The sequence below is a fragment of the Anthonomus grandis genome, chromosome 22 (assembly GCF_022605725.1).
Source record: "Anthonomus grandis grandis chromosome 22, icAntGran1.3, whole genome shotgun sequence".
NCBI lineage: Eukaryota > Metazoa > Arthropoda > Insecta > Coleoptera > Curculionidae > Anthonomus > Anthonomus grandis.
This window is the reverse complement of record NC_065567.1, coordinates 42037917-42059046: the sequence shown is the minus strand read 5'-3', so window position 1 is coordinate 42059046 and position 21130 is coordinate 42037917. Positions and strand designations below refer to the sequence as shown.

At 35.2% G+C, this 21130-nt stretch overlaps 1 protein-coding gene across 2 annotated transcripts in view; it reads left to right on the top strand.

The window, feature by feature from the left end:
- The window catches only part of LOC126748531 (uncharacterized), a 35583-nt gene extending 14453 nt beyond the window's left edge, over window positions 1–21130 (top strand). For both annotated transcript variants that reach the window (XM_050457837.1, XM_050457836.1), the window contains exons 2-3: window positions 11803–12441; window positions 20414–21130. In XM_050457837.1, the coding sequence (XP_050313794.1) occupies window positions 11803–12441; window positions 20414–20896 (1122 nt within the window). In that variant the 3' untranslated portion in view covers window positions 20897–21130. The remainder of the gene's footprint in view (window positions 1–11802; window positions 12442–20413) is intronic.

Genomic DNA, 21130 nt, shown 5'->3' with positions numbered 1-21130 from the left:
TCATTATTAAAAATCATTATTAAAAAGCTATTAAAGAATTTTATATAGGTGAAATGTATTAAATTTTAACGCCTTGCTTACTGTTTTATTTGACAATCTTACTTTGCGTGCCACTGATGCGAGGTTTATTCTCAAACGTGTCTATAAAGGACTCCACGTACTCATTGAAAAATGGAAATATCATCGTTGAAATTAGTTGGAGTTCCTATTGCAATAAATTCTCAGCGTATTCTAATTTGATTTTCTGGGAGAAATAAGTAGGAGCCATATGGCCCATATGGCATATATAACTTGTAATTATACAGTATGGCCCAAATTGGGTGTACATGTATGGGTATCTTGGAAACTATAAGAGATAGAAAATTGGTTAAATAGGGAAAGTTGTAGGCCATTTAGTTACCAATTAAGTGCCGCTTTCAGAACGATTTTATCTTTTTCCGATTTTGAAATATTTGGAAAAAATCAAAAAGTTGCATTATGGAAAAAGTAAAATATTTTTAAAATCTGTAAAAACATTATTAGGACAACTTTTTAAGGACAACGCATACCTGAATTCAGTTTTTGTTTTCGACGTTTCGGTTCTGAGTTTCCATCCTCAACTTCTTTTTTTCTTATGGCGGCCATTTTGTTTTTTTGCTGAATTAAAAAGATCTTTTTCTTCCCTTTAAAATGATGTATAACACTTTATGAAAATATTTTGTGTTTAAGTCAAAAAATTAGATAGTTTATTTTTCGCTGAGTTGGCCATGACTTTTATTGGCATTTTGTCATACACACAATTTTTATTAACTTACTAACTTGCTAACTTATACTTTTACGTAATTTCTAACTAAAACAATTAACTACTTGTAACAATAATATTACATTAAACTATTCAAAATGACGGCCATTTTTGTTAAAACATTTTTCACATTTCTTTAAAACACTTCTAGTTACCTTGCGCAGGGTGTTTCTATTTATATTATTTAAGACATTCCGAACCCTATCCTGTAGTTGTTTGAGTGTCGCAGGAGGTTCAAATTCGTAAACTTCATTTTTACCATATCCCCAAAGATAAAAATGCAGGGGTGTAATATCTGGAGACCTAGCTGGCCAATTTACAGCACCGCGGTTCGCGATAAGTTTATTATTAAATGCTTGCGTTAACAAGTTTTGAACGTCCCGAGTATTATGTGCGGGACACCCGTCCTGTTGAAACCACACATCACTCCATATTTGTTGTTCAGGTATTATAGCTCTCACGGCAGGTAATATCTGCTCTTCCAAAAGATTTAAATATCTTTGACCCATGTTTGGTTATAAATAAAGGGCCCAATAAGGTGATTATCTAAAAACAATTATAGCATTTTACTTGAAAATTATTTTGTGGAGTGGGTAATGAACTTACCATACATACCACACCATACATTAAATCCAAATCTTACTTGTAGTCTACGTTCAGCTACTTCATGAGGATTCTCAGTAGCCCAAAAGTGACGATTATGCCTGTTTAATACTCCGCAGTTGCTAAAAAACGTTTCGTCGGTCCAAATAATTTTCCTGCTGTAATTAGGTATTTTTTGACACTGCCTTACAAACCAGTTTGAAAATTCTAATAGTCTTGGGTAGTCTGTATCCCTTAAACCTTGAACAATAGTAGGCTTATATGGATGATATTTATTTTTTTTTAAGGACTCTTTGAATGGTAGTCCTTGGTATATTCATATCAGTTGCAGCTTTTCGGGTCGATGTTTTCGGGTTGGCATTAAAATGATCTAAAATGTTTTCATCGCGAGCTTCATTGTCCCTTTGATAATTTTCTGGCGTTGGTATTTCAAAACTTTCATGAGTTCTAAGGTTCATGAGAAGCATAGCGAATAGTCTTGGACCTGGCTGTTGTCTCTCAGGATACAGTTCCAAATACCTAGCGATTGCAAGATTTGCATTTCTATTACATGTAATATAACATTCCAATATGTCAAATTTTTTTTCACTGGTGTATCGCGTGGCTATTTTCGGAAATTAAAAATTTAAACAAAACTCACTGAAGACAAACGAAAACAACTAGATACGAAAAAACTATTTAACACAAGATAAAAAGTTAAATCAAATAAATAATATTTTGCAAAACTGTCAGTAAATGACGGTAAATCATTAAGCAATAATAATTGTTTATATGACAAATTGCCTCCGTAGTCATGGCCTCCGCATTCATGGCCAACTCCGCGAAAAATGAACTTTGTAACTTTTTGACATAAGAATGAAATATTTTTATAAAGTGTTATACATCATTTCAAAGGGAAAAAAAAGATCTTTTTAATTTAGCAAAAAAACAAAATGGCCGCCATAAGAAAAAAAGAAGTTGAGGATGAAATCTCAGAACCGAAACGTCGAAAACAAAAACTGAATTCAGGTATGCGTTGTCCTTAAAAAGTTGTCCTAATAATGTTTTTACAGATTTTAAAAATACGTTGAAATAAAAAAATACAGCCTTTTTTCAAAAATGCAACCTTTTAATTTTTTCCAAATATTTCAAAATCGGAAAAAGATAAAATCGTTCTGAAAGCGGCACTTTATTGGTAACTAAATGCCCTATAACTTTCCCCATTTAACCAATTTTTTATCTCTTATAGTTTCCAAGATACCCATACATGTACACCCAATTTGGGCCACACTGTATACAGTGACCGCCTAAAGTTCCGCATAAATGCGATAAAAATAAGAGACATGATTTTTTGAGAAAACGCTCAGACTCGTCAATTTTTATTTAGGGTTGCGCATTATTTTATACAAATGTTTGTATACAGGGTCGAACAAAAAAAAAAGATATGAGGTCATCGTTCATTTTTTTAAATGGAATGCTATATTTTTATTGCGTTTATAAAATATAAGCGAAATTCCAAGCAAGTTTTGTATAACACACCTTATCTCAAAACTCAACTGTCCGAAATATTTACATTTAAATAACAAGAAAACAAATAAGTACATCTATTTACAAATTAAGGTAAAATCGAGGATAAAAATAATGTTATAAACCCTGCCAATTGTTTCTATTTCCATGAATTCTTTTTCTATTTCTTGTAAAGAATTTTCATTTTCGAATGTGACTGTCAATTCGAAAATTTAAAGTTTTTATCGGAATAAATTATGGCTAATTTAACAGAAACCCATTGAAAAAAAATTTTGATGATACTAGGGTACGGGGATCGAGTGCGCACGCAAAACGAAGTAAGTGAACCGTTTAATGCCAAATACCCAAACCATCCTATTTCTCAGTCAACAGTTAGTAGAATAGAGCGCAAATTCACAACTTCAGGTCATGTTAGGGATTTGCCAAGATCAGGTCGTCTAAAAATTTCTGAAGAAACAAAATTAAACGTTCTGCTTTTCGTCGAAGAAAATCCAAACAATGCAACTTCACAAATTTCAGTTGATAATAATATATCCGGAACGTCAGTAAGACGCATCTTAAAAGCAAATAAATACCACCCTTATAAAATTAGACTAATACACGAATTAAATGAGGACGATCCTGATCGAAGAAACCAATTTTGCGAGCAAATGATAAACATTTGCAATAATAACCGTCAATTTGTATTTAAACGGTGTCGTAAATCGGCAAAATTGTCGGTACCGGTCAGTCTCAAATCCACACTGGGCAACTGAGGCTCATACACAGTACCGTAAATCTATTAATGTTTGGGCTGGTATTGTGGAAAATAAAGTAATAGGGCCATACTTTTTCGAAGAATACATAACAGGACAATGTTATTTGAATTTTCTTCAAGAAGATCTTATCCCTGCTTTGGCTGCCCTATACCCAGACGAACAAGACCCTGCTGTCCCGACAGATAATTTGTGGTTTCAGCAAGACGGCGCACCGCCACATTTCTTTCGAGATGTCCGTAATTACTTGGATACAGTGTTCCCAGGAAGATGGATAGGACGAAGAGGGCCAATAGAGTGGCCGGCCAGGTCACCAGACCTAAATCCCTGCGACTATTTTCTATAGGGGTACCTGAAAAGTAAAGTTTATATGGAGAAGCCAAACAACGTAGAAGATTTGAAAAATAGAATTAGATATGAAATTAGACGTATATCGCCCGAAATAATTGATAGTTTTCTACATGAGTTTGTAAACCGTCTTGCTTTCTGCCAAGAAGTAAATGGGGATCTGTTTGAACACTTGATACATTAATAAGAGTTTTCATAGTTTTTAACATTTTAGCCTCCATTTTATCTTTATTAGTAAAAAGACGTATGAGACACAATAGGACTGCTTCTTAGCAGACCGCAGTGTAGGGCACCACCCAGCGGTGGAGTTTTAGTGGGTATAGGACGAAACAGACTCGACACTGAGTCCCACACTACTGGGGGCAGCGCCGCGTAACCAGTGTTTATAAAGAATTTCTCCACCGACCCAAAAAAAAAAAAAAAAAAAAAAAAAAAAAAAAAAAAAAATAGACGTACTTATTTGCTTTCTTGTTGGTTAAATGTAAATATTTCTGAAACAGTTGAGTTTTGAGATAAGGTGTGTTATACAAAACTTGCTTGGAATTTTGCCTATATTTCATAAATGCAATAAAAAATATAGCATTTCATTTAAAAAAATGACCGATGACGTCATATCTTTTTTTTTGTTCCACCCTGTATACAAAAATTAATGTGAAATAATGCGCAACTTAAAATAAAAATCGACGGATCCGAGCGTTTTCTCAAAAAATCATGTCTCTAATTTTTATCGAATTTATGCGGAACTTTAGGCGGTCACTGTATAAATATTAACAGATTAATGGTAGAGAACGTTTACAGTTGTCTTTTGCGATTTATCAAAAGCTTTTGATTGTGTTTATTAGTAGATTTTGTTGAGGAAGCTTAAACTCTATGGCTGTAAAGGCATAGCTTTTTCTTAGTTCTTTTCTTACGTCAAGTCACAAATTTTTATTAAAAGTACATCATATACTTTACATTCATTAATGATTTAAATAAGGCTCATTAGTTACGTTTTTTTTTGGCAAACTGCTCTTATTACTCTACTCGTACGAATAACTCAAACAAATAGAGAGGACGCTAGAGAACAGTAAATAAATCTATCATAAAAAATCATTCAGTTACCAGACCAGGAGTGTCTCTGGACGAGTTAAATTGCTTCTTTCGTAATACAATTTAAAAAAATATCAATTCATTTCATAAAAAATATTTCTGTTAGACCTTCACTTTTCTCGTTTCCAGCAAGGAGGTACTTTGTATCAAGAATAAAAGTTCTTCCGGAAAAGATGGTCTGTCTACAAAATTTTGTGTTAACCGACCAAACGTAATGGTTCTGATTGCCTAATGATAGCAAAAGTAATTTCCATTTAATTATAATTTTAAACCTACATCCTTGTTGTCACCTGTATCTAAGTTCTGTATCTGTAAATATAAAGAAGGTGGTGCAAGGGCTAAGTGCACGCTAAGTGCACCATTGCAGTTAGGTGTTGGCCCATTTTGCACCTCTGTTGAATTAGTAGGGGATTTCTTCCTCAGCTCAAATAGCCCATCCCATCAACGAGCGCAACAATGTCGACAAGGGACCTCCAGATCTCTTCAAAGGATGGGTGGGATATGCCTAGAATGCTGCTACGTATTGATGAGAGCAGAGCAATTTAGCAGCTCCATTGTCTCGCCTTCATGTTTGGTTGGATGCCCTGTATAGTGGACTCCTGCTTTGTTGAATTTTAAAAAGTTTACAGTTAGGATGCCTGTTATAAGACATAGTTTTCCTTTAGTCAGAGACAATTTGCGGATTTCCTTCAATTTGTTCTGACAGCTAAGAAGTTCATTGGATGAATTGCAGCCTTAAGTATCATCCCACCATTTTTGAAAAGCGTGTAAGAGTGAGATTTGTGAGCTCTCTGAGATTTTCCTAGGTTATATCCACGAAGGGCTCCGGCCCTACTGGTTGGCAAGCGGGGGCTCTCTTGGCAAGAGAGTCGGCGGCCCGATTTCCCATATTGTGGCTGTGTCCCTTGATCCAGCTGACTTCCACTATGTTTTTGGAAGAAGCTTCCATTTCATTTCATTCAGCATTCCATTCCAAGGATGCGGTGGCACTGCTGCACTTATGCACTAATTCCGACGTGAGGCGACCTTGAGAGCGCAAGAACTGCCTGTCTGTAGTCTGTGTGGATAATCACCGTTTTATCAGTAACGTTGCTACCGATTATTTGTTCTGCCACCGGGATTATGCAGTATAATTTAGTTTTAAAAACACTTGGCCTAGTGCCTAATATTCATTGTGTTGAATTGGAGGATTTGGAACCGTCCGAATAGATATTAGTAATACCCACCACCCGATTGGTTAATTGTGTAGGGTTTGTTGAAAGCAAGGATTGGCAAGATAAGGTCAACTCGAGCTTCCAGTATAGTAAGCGAGTTTGTTGCTTCTTGCCAGAGGCGAGCTCTTTACAGGCTTGTGTCTATACTTATGTTTATGTAAAGCGAAAGCGCATCATTGTGAGTAAGACGACCTCCTTGACATAAATGTCTAGGAGCGCAAGACACACCATGACTTACTAAGCCTTGCTTGTTGTGGTTCTCATTCTTTGCAAGACATTCTTTGATCATGGTTTAATATTTGACGAATTGTGACCTGATCAACTTTATGACTCCAGACTATAGCGCCATACGTTAGCATAGGTCTTATGATAGATGTGTAAGACTAATATAACCACCCTGGGGAAGAAGCCCCAGGTCTTGCCAATTGTAAGTCGATACTGCTCCTAAGAGATATATGAGGGGCCTAGCACTTTGAGCAAAGCACAAAATTTTGCTATACTTTTATTTTCCCTGATATTAAGGCAAAAAGGCTTCATATAACAGAAAATGGCAAACTACGGCAAATTGTAAAGAAAGTTTTGCTAAAATCCTAACCATTTTAAGAAAAAATAGGAAAAACTGATGGAGAAGATATTGCCGGTTTTGATACCAAAACTAGTTGAAATGAAATGCTAAATCTTATATAATATTTTGAAGAGTTTTTACAAATAATTTAATTTTTTATATAATTAAAGAAAACATATTATTATCAAAATGATCTAACTAGAAAGCATTTTGAAACATGAATGAATAAATTATATCAAAATAGAAGGAATTTCTTCAAATATTTACAGGTGGCTTCTTCAGTTTCTTCATCACCTATTAACGTAATATTATCTTCTCCTTTTTTAACTACTAGCTCCTCTTGTTCGATATCATTAGAGAGAAACTCTTTATAAAATCTAAGCTCTTCCAGGGATCTCCGATTATTACCAAAGTGCTTAGTAAGTAGTTTATCGACATCTTTAAGTTTCAGCGAATTAACTTTTTGCAGACCACTTTCTATAATAACAGGGTCAATCATATTATGAAGACTACATCCTTTCTTTAAAAAACTTTTAAATGTTTGCAAATTATTTTTGTACCGTAATTCTCCTTTGATGGTAACATTTCCAGTTTTACATTTTTGTAAGATGAACCGTTTTGTATTTTTGAAAGAAAAATACCATATACCGGTTGGTCTTAAAACACTCGAGATTGTTTCTTTTCAATTGAAAACCTTACAATTTTGACCAAGTAACTAACTGTGGCGTTTTTTGAAAACAATTCCAAATAGGTTGTTGGCTGTGTTAAAACTTTCAACTTTTTTTTCTCTTTTTCAATATTGCCAGGGACCCTATCAGCTGGCAAGAAGGAATGACCAACTACCGGAAAAATTACCTCTATGGTCTCAACATGTTTTGGCCCTTTTGACGAAAGCCATTTGCAACACATACCGATAAGAGTAGTATTCTTGTTTTGGCCACTACAACCATCTGCCATTAATCTAACGGTGGTGTGTTCTTATTGGTCAAAGTGGAGATAGCCGACTTTGATACTTAACGACTTATGGAGATTGCCGCGTTTGATAATTGCATACTATTTTATATGCGGATAATGCCGCTTTTGATTCTCATGACCACCTTTTTTGTAGAGAGCTTTAAAAAACGAAGAGTTTGACGTAACTAACTCATTTTTGGTAAAAACTAGAGATTGCAGACTTGATACTAGACCCCTCATATGCTTTCTGTACTCTTTTTATAATGTGAGAGTTTAAATTTACTTTGCCAACGAGTCAGACCTACTACAATAACTTAGTGAGGTGCAAAATAATTTGGGTGTCAGAAGAGATGTTAATTTCCTCTTTTTGTTAAAGAACACTATATCAGTCTTTTTGTGGTTAATGGATAGGAAATATTCCGCACACCATTTCTCTGTGATTTGAAGATCCACCTGCATTCGTTTGATCAATTTCCCTAATGTTGATGTCCTGCATACCTTTTGCCTTATCATTTTCTTGGAAATCATGTTGAAAATCCACCCGATCAATATGTCTGTGGTGTTTCTAATTTCTAGCGACGGGCTTATTTTATAGAATGTTGTGCACGTGTTCAAGCGCACCCTCGATGTCAATAAATACACGTAGAGTGGACTCTTTGTGGTCTCATCGATCTTTCCACCCACTCTATCACTGAGCTTAGAGTCTATTGATCTCCCTGGAGCGCATGCGTGTTGGTTAGAAGGAAGCGCGTTAGACGTCAGGATTTCATTTCTATATAAATGTATATTTGGCAGAGTTTTTCTATGGATTTCAAGCAAAAGGATTATAGCCCCACTGAAGTAGTGCTTAATAAATGTCATCGGGTGCCGCACTGAGAGTACCTACTTTATTTTGTCTTCGCGTATTATGCGTAGCAAGTAGCCAATCCGCCTCCGAGAATAAGTAAGATACCTGGATCGGATCCTCCGTAATTCTGGAGATGGACTTAGGAAAGTGTGTGTGCAAGAAAGTGTGCAAATAGTAGATCCGTGTTTTCTTGGAAGTAGGCAGTAAATGTGCCTTCCTCCCTATGTAGCTTGCTTATTTCCCGACATGGGCCTTTATTAAGAGATTTTTGGAGTCTCGCAGCATCGGTATATTTCTCTATTTCCCTGCAGTATATTCTGCATGCTTCGCTCTACTTTAGTCTTACAATCTTTTTACACAGGGTGTTTCAGAACTATGGGATCAAACTTCTGCGGGTTGTTCAATACAACAGAAGAATCCATTTGAGTATAGGAACCCATGTCCGAAAATGCGTCACTACGCCACTACGGCCCTAAGACGCGTTAAAATTTATAAAAAACATGAATTACCTAAATAGGATTTGCTGCATTTATTTTTACCTTTTGTACATGATACCATAACAACAATTGTTTAAAATCAACGCTTATCAATGTCAATTCTCAATGTCATGTTTAAAAATTTTGTAGCATTTATTGCTAATGGAAAACTTTACCAATCAAGAATTGGCGGATATGCATTTGGCATATGGAGCAACAAACTGCAATGCACGAGCAGCATCGCGGTTGTATCATGAACGTTATCCCGAACGACAGCATCCTGGATACAAAAAGTTTATTGCGGTTCATTGGCGGCTCGCTGAGACAGGCATGTTTAAGACCAAGATGCATGATACTGGTGTTGCTCGAACCGTAAGAACGGTCGAATTTGAAGAAGAGGTGCTTCAGCGAGTTGCCGATGAACCATCAAATAGCACACGTGACGTCGCTAAGAATATGAATACGAGTAACGCTTCTGTCTGGCGGGTACTATACGAGCAACAACTCCATCCTTAACACTTCCAGAAAGTTCAAGGTATGATTGCAGCCGATTATCATCCTAGAGTTCAATTTTGTCGATGGCTTCTATATCACATCATTGCACAATCAAATTTTTTATGATATGTTTTGTGGACCGATGAAGCCTCTTTCACAAGAGACGGTATTTTTAATAGTAGGAATATGTTTGGGACGAAGAAAATCCTTATGCAATTTTTCCAAGAAAACATCAGAATCGTTGGTTGGTCTGTCAACGTATGGGCAGGCATTGTTAACGGTTAACAGGACCTATTTATCTGCGTTTCTTGGACGAAGTTCTCCCAGAACTCCTTGAAAATGTTCCACTAAACATTAGACAGCAAATGTGGTTCAGCATAATGGAGCGCCGGCTCACTTTGCTGTACAAGTATGCGAGTATTTGGCTCAGCGGTTTGGGCACCGTTGGATTGCCAGAGGTGGAGCAGTTTCTTGGCCTCCTAGGTCACCCGATTTAACGTCGCACGATTTTTTCTTGTGGGGACATGTAAAGTCTTTAGTCTACGAAACTCCAGTAGAATCAGAGCTAGACTTAATCGGACGAATAACAGCAGCATTGGAAATCATTCAAAACAAGGATCAAATTTTTAGTGTAGTCCGTCAATATCATGTGCGGCATTTAAATTGGTGTATTGGGGTTGGAGGAAGATATTTTGAACAATTGTTGTGATTGTATCATACACAAAAGGTAAAAATAAATGCATCAGATCCTATTTAGGTAATTAATATTTTTTCTAAATTTAAACGCGTCTTAGGGTCGTAGTGGCGTAGTGACACATTTCCGGACATGGGTTCCTATACTCAAATGGATTCTACTGTTGCACTGAACAACCCCTAGAAGTTTGATCCCATAGTTCTGAAACACCCTGTATTGATTGAGGTGGCTTCCATAAAGGCGTCAGTACTCCGGTATTCTTGTATTTTTTGCTTAAATGAAAGCTTTTCTTGCCTCTGCCACGAGGTTGTCCAGTTCTTGGCACCACCAACTCGAGGTTTTATCAGGGTTTTCTGAAAATGCCTCAGTAGGCATGGCTTTTTGGATAACTTTATGATGGAGGTTTGGATGCTAGGCTTGGTTAAATATAGCGTAGTTTCTAAGATCAAGCGTATTTTAATTTAGTTTCCTGGAATGAGTAATTGGATCCAGTAACGAGTCATAGCTGGAATCAGCCAAGTAGTAGAGTTCCTTTGGTATTTCCCTAAGGCCAATAGAATATCCGAAGGTACTTGTGAAGCCAATAAACTCAAATGCTGGTTAATGTTAGTTTCCAACAAGATAACGCTCGGCCCCATATTGGAACGGATATATTAGCTTCTTCAAGGCGTCAACAATAATATTTTTCACTTATGCTTAGAAGAAATGTGAATTTTCCAATGAAAATTGAATTGCTTATTATTTTTTACCTTACAAATAGATATGTGGATTTACAAAAAAAAAATTTAAGTAAGTTATTTGTTGTTACACAAAATATTACGTTATCACTAAGATAAATAATTTTATAATAAAACAAATAACTGAATAAACTAAAATCACTATTATACACACTTACTTACAAAAAAATTTAAATATGAAAATTTAAAGTTGAAGAAGTAGTCCATACTTGCAGTGGAGTGAATATGTCCATGGGTAACTAAAAATGCTTCGATCGTCTTCCATTAAATTTATTCAAAAATTAATAATCCTACGTGTTTCGGACATATAACATGTCCATCATCAGGGATACAAGTTGAGGGTTTTCGTCAATACATATTAAAACTAGAGTGCCTCCGGCAAGGTCAAAAGTTTAGCCTAATAACCGGATAGCTTTAATATGTATGACGAAAATCCTTAATTTGTATCCCTGATGCTGGACATGTTATATGTCCGAAACATGTAGGATTATTAATTTTTAAATAAATTTAGTGGAGGATGACCGAAGCATTCTTAGTTACCCAATGAAAATTTAAGTTTTATTGTAAAAATTATAATTACATGCCCTAAATAATCTCATTGAAAACAACAGTTTAGCGGTTAATGATTACTTGTCCTTCCAGCAATTTTATTTGATATTTTTAATATATCTATATAAAAAAATTATAAGATATAATGAAATCTTATAAGAAAATCCAATTTATTTAATTTATTTTTAGGTTTCCTGGATGTCTATATTTCTGGGCTCCGTAGTGGTAGCTCTTGGAGTCTACGTCATTATTTACACTATGAAGCAAGCCAAAAGGGAGTATCAAGAGGCGAATGACAATAACGAACCACATCCTTTCTTTCATCGCAATCGCATTCAGCTTAATACTGATAAAACTCCAAAAGCATCCATTAACGCAGATAACTGTTTACTAAATGCGAAAAACATAAATGGCCATGATAAAATTAAAGAATCTCTTGCCAATAAAAATAAAAAGAGGAGAAAGAGACACCTCGAACACCTTCAAATGGAATTGCCATTAAAGAATAATAATGCCTTATCTAATTATCTGGACAACATTAGTGAAGATAATGTAAAAGCAGAAAACAAAAGCCCAAAAGATCTTGGCAATTTGGTTAAAGAACAAAAAAATGGTAACTTTCAAAATTCTTCGGGAGAGAATACTAAGTCTAAGAAGACCAATGTCTCTGCAAAGAGTGAGGAATCAAAGGAAAATACTATGAAACATACTGGAGCTATTCCTAAAACTACAAGAAAACCAACCTATTTGACATATGAAACAGAAGAAGAAGTGGAGGATAATGTTTCTTTCAAAAATCAAGAAGCACGTCCAAAACCTATGCGTAAGGTAAGATGTTTAACATTTTTCTATAATGTTTATTTTCTTGTAGATTTTGTCATTTGATTAAGCTTCAGTGGATCTAGCATTTCAAAATATCTAAACTATTAACTGTAATTATAGCATTTCTAGAGCTTAAAATACATACATAACGAAAATAGCCATAAAATATCCTTGCACACATACCATAGATTTATTTCTTATTTCTTATAAAGCCCGAGCTGTCAAATACGGGACGAACTTAATTAACTGTCAATTACCAAATTACCTCAGGGGTTATTAATACCCTTTTTGTGATAAGGCCTTACCGAAGATTGCCGTTGTTGATCTTACAAAGAATTTTGTTAAATTTTTTTTCTTCCCTTCTTCAAAAATTTTTTTATACTATTATTAGGTAGTGCCCTAAACCAGGCTTTTAACTGTATTGTCAAAGACTAGGTTGCCACATCTCTAACCAATCTTGACAACAAAGCTGCCCATCTGCTAATTTTACTGTATACGAATTATTTTTCTCATCTACTAATAACTTAAAAAAAAAAAGATTTTAACCTTAAATCAATGTTTGGACATTATAGCATTATTGTAAATGTATATAGTGTACTAAATTTGAAGACCTTGGGGCAAAAATCGGACATGTCCAATTTTAAAAATTGTTGGGAAATCAAGAAAAACTGAACAGTATAAGCAGTATATAATATTTTTAGCCAGCCTTTTTTTGTTGTGTATTTATAGTCCCTATATACTGTACTCTTAGGTTTAAAAGATTTTTTAATAAAAAACATCGGACAGAGACAATTTTGAAAATTTGGCAAATTAGCCAAAATAATACAAATAATAAAGTAGCTTTAATAGAAAAGTGTTAATATTCACAAAATATATATTTAAAATAAAACAAAATTTATATATTGATATGCAAACAGCATATTTATATATTAAGAACACAAACAAAAATTCAAAACCAATAAACAAAAAAAATATATGTTAAGAAAACATAAACAAAATAATCATATAAATGAACTGTCTGATTCATAGGCGGGTTCTTCAAAATTCGCGAGATTTTCGGCATTATCTTCACCTTGAATACCTTCGGATTCTTTGGCAAATATCTCGCCATAGTACCACTGATAAGCTTTTGGGACATACTTCTGCACTAAAAGCATTACATCTTTTACTTTTTTTTCATTAATTTTAAGAGGATAACACTGTGCCAGTTTATTATTCGGTAATGAAAGAACGCCATCCGATTTTTTAGCAGAAAATTTATTATTTTGACGGGTAGAATCGTTGACTCACTGCATTCAATAAAATTTACTGCCTCTTTCATATTTAAATAATCTTTTTTTTTTTTTTTTTTTTTTTTTTTTTTATGGTAAACACAAGCACAAGAGGATAGTCCTATGTCACTCTTGGAGTGATGTTTGCGCGAAGATATTTGTGGGTATTTATCTTGAATCGCTGCAGGTTGTATGCGTCGGGAAATATGTGAGGTGGAAGTCCGTTCCACAAAGAAGATGTTCTCCAGATGAATGAGTCCCGATACAGCGACGTCCTTGGGGTAGGCAGGTGGACTCGATGTTGATGAGCCGCAACTGCTAGACGCGTCCTTCTTGCCGGAACAGCCCTAGGTGGGATCAGGCCTGCCAGCTCAGAGGAGCACTTACCGTGATAATAAGGGTAGAATAAACAGAGATCAGCCACCTTTCTCCTGTGCTCCAGACTATCCAGACTATTTGTCAGTTCTGGTTTGTCGATAAGACGAATAGCTCTCTTCTGTATAGAATCTAGCAGCTTTAAAATATGCTTGGGTGCAGAGCTCCAGACATGCGAGCAATTATAAAGAGTCAGCAGCTGTTCTGGTGTATACAGTTTTTTCGTTTTAAAAAGCACTCCGAGTTTTTTGGAAGCTGCCCTGGCCATCTCTGCAACGTGGTCATGCCAGGACACACTGTTGGTGACTTCGACTCCTAGAAGATGTAAAGATGATTTCATTGGCAATGTTTTCCCTGCCATAACCAGCTCCGGGCCACCAAGGTTAGTCTTCATCGTAAATACTGCAGCCTGCGTTTTTTTAGCGTTAAAATTGACCAGATTGTTATCGCCCCACTCCAAGATTGCTCTAATATCGTTGTTGGTTGAAGCTACTTGTTGCTGCCTAAGATTCTGAGAAGATGTATTCTATGTGTATCTTATATATATATATCTTTTTTTTTTTTTTTTTTTTTTTTTTTTTTCCTCCTTTATTTATTTATTTATTTATTTATTTATACAATCTACAAACACAAAGTCCATTAAATGATTACAATTGGTCCTTAATGACTAATAAGCACAGTAAGCACTACATATTACAAAATTGAAAAAAAATAGATTCTTTGCCCCCCAGATAACACATTAGGTAACTCAAAAAAAAAAAACTAAAAAGAAAAAAACTTAAAAGTATTCTACATCAGATATATTTTTTTTAAACTTCCCAAATGTTTCGTAAAATATGTCAATATGAAATAGTAGGTTGGCGGCACTGGACATTCGAAAAATTGGCGACTTTTTACCTAAATTGGTATTTGTTTTTTTTATATAAAAAGTTCCTAAATCTCTATTGTTATGAATAATTACCGTTAAAAGCAGTTTTTCGAGAATAAATGAACAATCTATATTATTATGAAGGATCTTATGCGTAAACAACAAGCAGGCCACAGTTCTTCTGGAAGTAAGTTTTTTTAAATTAAATTCTGTCAAAAGATTTTCATAAGATATATCCATCAGATACACACCATGTTTTTTATAGTACAAATACCGCAAAAACCTTTTTTGAACTTTTTCCAACATTTGTTCGTAAACCGAATAGAATGGACACCAAACAATCGAGGCATATTCCAATATGCTGCGAACATAGACATTATAGAGAGTAGTAATGGTCTTTAAATTAGTAAAGTTACAGGCATTACGAATTATAAAACCCAAAATCTTAAATGCCTTATTAACAACCGTGTTAATATGAGCATCGAAATACAACTTATTGTCGAAAACTACTCCCAAGTCTTTTATTTCTGTTTTACATTTTAAGACATTAGTACCCATTTTATAATTGTAATTAATTGCCACTTTTTTTCTAGTAAAATTTACTGAAATACACTTTTCAACATTAAAAGATAATCTGTTTTGTTTTGCCCAAAGTATTACTCTATTCAGGTCATGCTGAAGGAGTTCGCAGTCCTTAATACTATTAATTGCTCTATAAAATTTAAAATCATCGGCAAACATTTCACCATCACAATATTTTAAGCACAATGGTAGATCGTTGATAAGACATAAAAAAAGCAATGGCCCCAGGTTAGACCCCTGAGGCACCCCTGACAAAGCGACAAAACTTCGAGATGTACACCCTCTATATACTACATATTGTATCCTTGATTGCAAGAATGAAGCAAGCAACTGCAGAAGATCGTGCGATAAGCCAAACCAATCTAGCTTTCTTAACACAATGTCGTGGTTGACTCTATCGAACGCTTTAGAAAAATCGGTATATATAACATCTACCTGTCCGTTAGAGTCAACCACGCCATTCAGCTTCTGCAAAAATGTGGTTAAATTTGTGGCTGTTGACCTCTTATTCATAAAACCGTGCTGTTTTTCAGTGACAACACCGATTATATGATTAGATATAGTATGTAGATATAGTATGTAGATACTTATATAGATATGTATCTTAAATGTGGAAATAAGTGTGCTATCGTCCGCAAAGCTGTAGATTGGATTGACAGTGGTTCCTAGCAAATCATTGATATATATCAAGAAAAGAGTGGGGGATAGAATGCATCCTTGAGGGACTCCAGCGTTAATGTTAAATTTGTCGGAGAGGTGTCCATCGACGGCTACTTGGATTGTTCGTTGTTCAAGAAAACTTTTGATCCAATTCAATAATGAGTTTTGTATGCCGATTGAGGAGAGCTTGGTTAGTAGTTCCTCATGCCACACTCTGTCAAATGCCTTGGAAATGTCAAGAGCGACTGAGCGGGACTCGCCGTGCTTCTCCATGGCCTCCGTCCACAAGTGTGTGACGTAAGCCAGAAGATCGCCAGTGGATCTAAGCTTTCGGAAGCCGTATTGATGATCGCTGATTAGTCCAGATGATTCCAGATATCTTAACAGTTGTTGGTTGAGTGCTTTCTCCATAATCTTCGATATTACTGGAACTAGTGCAATCGGGCGGTAATTGGACGGAATTGTCTTCTTTCCCTTTTTGGGTACAGCTTGCACTTGAGCAGTTTTCCAGCTTGTTGGAAATGAGCCCTGCTTATACGATGCCGTGAACAGTCTACATAAGGGAGGAGTCAATTCGTACGCACAACGTTTTAGTACTAGGGCTGGAATTCCATCAGGTCCAGAAGCTTTGTTGGTGTCTACGCTTTTAAGAATTTTATTTATAATTCGTTGGGGAAACGAAATTTCTCCCATCGATGAATTCACTCTTGGCAAATATGGCGGTGTTTTGCCTTGCGAGTGCAGAGTAGAATTAGACGCGAAGAGTTTACCCAGTAAGTTGGCTTTTTCCTTTGCTGTTACCGCGATAGAACCATCATCTGCTGTTAGGGGTGGCAAGGCCGACTTAGCAAATCCTTGACTAACGGCTTTCGATACCGACCAGAAAGGTCTTGTTCCATTTGGGCAGTTTAGCAGTTTGTTTTTGATCCTGTTGTTGTGACTCTCTTTGCATTCATCAATAATTCGCTTGCAGCTATTTCTGGAGGCTAAAAAGTTCCTCCGATTTTCGATGGAAGGATGTTGACGCCATTTGCGATATGCTGCGTTTTTAGTCTTTACTGCCTTTTTGCAATTTAGGTTGAACCATTGCTTGTTGTTTGATCTGCATTTAGTAGAAAAAGGGATATAAGCTTCCATTCCTGCCAAGATCGTCTCTGTAATTTGGTTTGCACATTCTGAGATGTTATTAATTCTAAAGCAGACTTCTTTCCAAGAGAATGAGCGATAAAATTCCCGAAGATGGTTCCACTCTGCTGATTTATAGTGCCATACCTTAAGTTTTTTCCAAAGTAGAATGAAGGAATGAAAGAAGGCTTAAAATGGGCTTGAAATGCTCGGTAAAGTCCTTAATGATGTCCTGATTAACATCAACAACCCTAAACTTTTTAGACGTTTTACGAACCAAGTGTTTCCACTCTTAAGGTATGTAAACTCGCTCTGCTTTCCGCTTTTCTTTTTCTATAAGCCCAAAGGATCGGTCACATGGTAAGAAGCTGTGACCCGGCTCAGGATATTGATGGATAATCAAACCAACGTTTTTAATATTTGAATTTACCACAGTAAATAAATATTTGGTCAACGTATGATTTTTGTTTTGTGCAAGAGCATTGTCAGAAAAAAGGTATATCGTTGTAACAGAGTCAGACAAATACGTGCTTATGAAATGATGCAGAAAACTTATCACCTCATTACTACCTTTTTTTGATGTTGCTTCATCATACATATAAAATGTTGATATACTTGATTTTGCAGACGTAATGCAAAAGTTGTACTGCCACAACTGACGTCTATAAAATACGTCTCCGGCTGGAACATGTGGTAGAGGCAAATTCTGTTGGTAGTCGAAACACAAAGCATCTACAGTTTCGTCATTTTTGGCAACTTCTGGTTTCTCCTAAAAGGATTTGTAAAATGCATCCGCTTTCCTAATATGAATCATTTTTTGGATTCTTAAACCTGCTTTTGCCTCAGAATCTTGTTCGGCGGCTATTGAATTTTTCATTCTGTCACATGTCTGACAGGTATCAGACCGTGGAGTACCAAAACTCATATTGTAGTTTGAGCAAAAATGACGGTAATAAAAATCGTAAGATACTTTTGGATCACATTTTTCATCACGCTTTATTTTTTCAAAAATCTCTGCTTCATTTTTTTCTAAATACAGCATATGCATTTTTTTATACTCAGTTCCGGAGATAAATAGGTCCTTCCCTCGTTTTTTTCTCTATTATAATGTGAAGATCTTTTTGGGAAGTCTGTATGAAGTCTCTGTATATGTTTATCAATAAGAGAAATAATATTATCCGGACTTTTATTGGCGGCGGTAGAAGTCTGTTATTTTTTAAAGCTGTTGCTATACGATGTACCCTATGCTTTGTTATGCCATGAAAAGAACAGAACGCATCTCTACATATTTTTTGGTCTTTGCTGTTAAGACGAATCTGTAATAAAAAAGATAAAAAAATATTAACATTTTCATATTGTTTAGATTATTAGTTTCATTTAAAATAGGAAACAAAATCTAAAACCTACCTTGTAAACAAAACTGGCTGTCTTCTTACGAGCTTTTTCCTCTAAAGTACCAGTTCTCGGTCGATTTTTTGCAACATCTTTTACCTGAATAAGTCCTCCCAGGTAAATATCCTGTTTTTCTTTTTCAGCGACAGCATTAAAACCCCTTAAAATCCTATTTCTCTCCTGCTCCTTTACAAGGTCAAAGCATTTTAGGCGACATTTACAATCTAGTCCTGTTTTTCGTTTTGGCATTAATCGTCCCGTTTTAGCCGACTTGTATTCCGCCCCCTGAGCCCTATTTTTTTTTCGAACATTTCTCACCCAAGTCTCTGTTTTCTTGTCCCTTTTTCTTCCTTTTTTTTTGACATTAGAATTTTCACCACTAACTTCTGTTGCACGTTGTCGGTTTCCACAGTGGCAAAGCGTGAACTTTTTTTTCGGGTAGACAAACATTAAAAATCGTTAATTAGAAAAAAATGTGTATTCAATATTATTCACTTTAATGAAATAAAGAATGAAAGCGCATGAAATATTAACTCAAAGAGAATTATGTAGTGATATAAAATAGAAATAAATAATTACTACTAGCATAAAAAGATAGATAGATAAAAATAAATACTACTTACAAAAAAACAAAATACAATTGCCAATATCGAACAGTCGTTCTTAAATAACCACTAAAAAAACCTTTTCTATACACCCAAAATACTAATTATTATTAAATTACTATAGCACGCGCCCCCACCAAATGCAGACAAAACTAAAGATGTATTGCGGCCGACCAGATCAAGCGTGTCCATAAACAATAACCCTCAACAGCATAATAAAATAGCTGGTCGACTTCGATAGACAAAAGCTCGAATGTCTTCCCCGCGAGTTAATTTTGCATGTAATAGGCTAAATGCGGCCGGACCTCTGTAGCCTGCTTGATGGGTATTTGGTTCGATATGCTCCAAATTTCGGAAGACAAATATCAATGTGTCTTCCTGGGGCTCGTATACATTAATTGGGTGTCAGCCCTGTATTTTTATCTTAATCGGAGCGGCAGGCGGGGCGCGCCTTCGGATTAATCATGTTTAGATACTATATAATAATAGTAAGGATAGCGACTACGTTCTGTGTTATTTTTTTAAATTTTAATTTAACAATTACATGAAATAATTACGTGATAAATTAATGACAAATAACTGGATAATTTTGGGTAGACAGTGTCTACCTTGTCTACTCGTACGCTTCGCCACTGGGTTTCCATTACCAATATTAACATTTAAAACATCTAGTACGAGGAGTTTTTGCGGGTAAGGTTTGTTAATATCTGAAAATAAATGAAAAAAATTGTTATCGTCTTTTTTTCATATTACCGCGCCGTTTTTGCTTAAAAAAATATTACCTTTAGGTTGCCGTTTATTAAGTTTTGTTAAGTCCTGGACTTGACCGCTTTTTGCCCCAAAACATGCAGTCGGCTATGTCCAAATCGCATATTGCTACGTTAAAATGCGTTGGACTTGTTTGATTCTTGCACCAATCAATGCGCCTTCCCATGGAGCACGTGGGTATGCGCAAAAGTAGTTTTCGCCCAAAACGTGGACATGTTCGGTTTTTGCCCCAAGGTCTTCATTTATTGATTTAGCGATAGAGAATGAATAGTTCTTACTTTTCAGCACATTTTACAAAGAATTTAATACCTGCTTTTATGTTTCTTTTTCAGTTTCCAGAGAAAAAAGAAGTGACCAAAGCCAAAAGCATCTTCAAGAAAATCTCCAATGAAACTAAGACTCTGTTTCGCGCCGATAAATATAGACGTTCTGACAGGAAACGCTTGATTAATTCTCCAATTCTGCCAAAAAAAAATCGAGTAAAAGCCGCTCAACGTCACACCGCTTCACGTAAATTAGAAATAATAAGAAGATCAACTCTCACCGACCCTTCCGTTACCAAAAAATCTATTAAGACCCATGGATTTAGGAAGTTTTTGAATAAAGTTTTAAATGCGGGAAAAGGACTGCCTCTTCAACCTAATCAAGAAATCCACCATAATTTTCTAACTATTCGAAGAAAACCTAGAAAGGTACCTTTTAAAAAGTTAGATGTCGTTTTTGAACACCAGGAGGTAGAATTTGACACTTACTTAGAGCCGGAGGAGGATAAATCTGTAATGAATCAAAATGGGGATGTAAAAAAGAAAGAATAACAAAAATTCGATGTAAAAGAACTTAGGATAATTTAGAGTTTTATAATATTTTTCTTAATTTTTTATATATATTTTTAATTTTGAGATTTTTTAAATTAGTGTTAAGAAATTTGCTGCAATTAGCATCTTTTTAATTCTTAATAGGTTTTTATAGTTTGATTCCATATAGTTTAGTTTGTTCGAAAAAATTATAATCTTAAATATAGAAACAATAAAATTTTCAAAAAAATTATA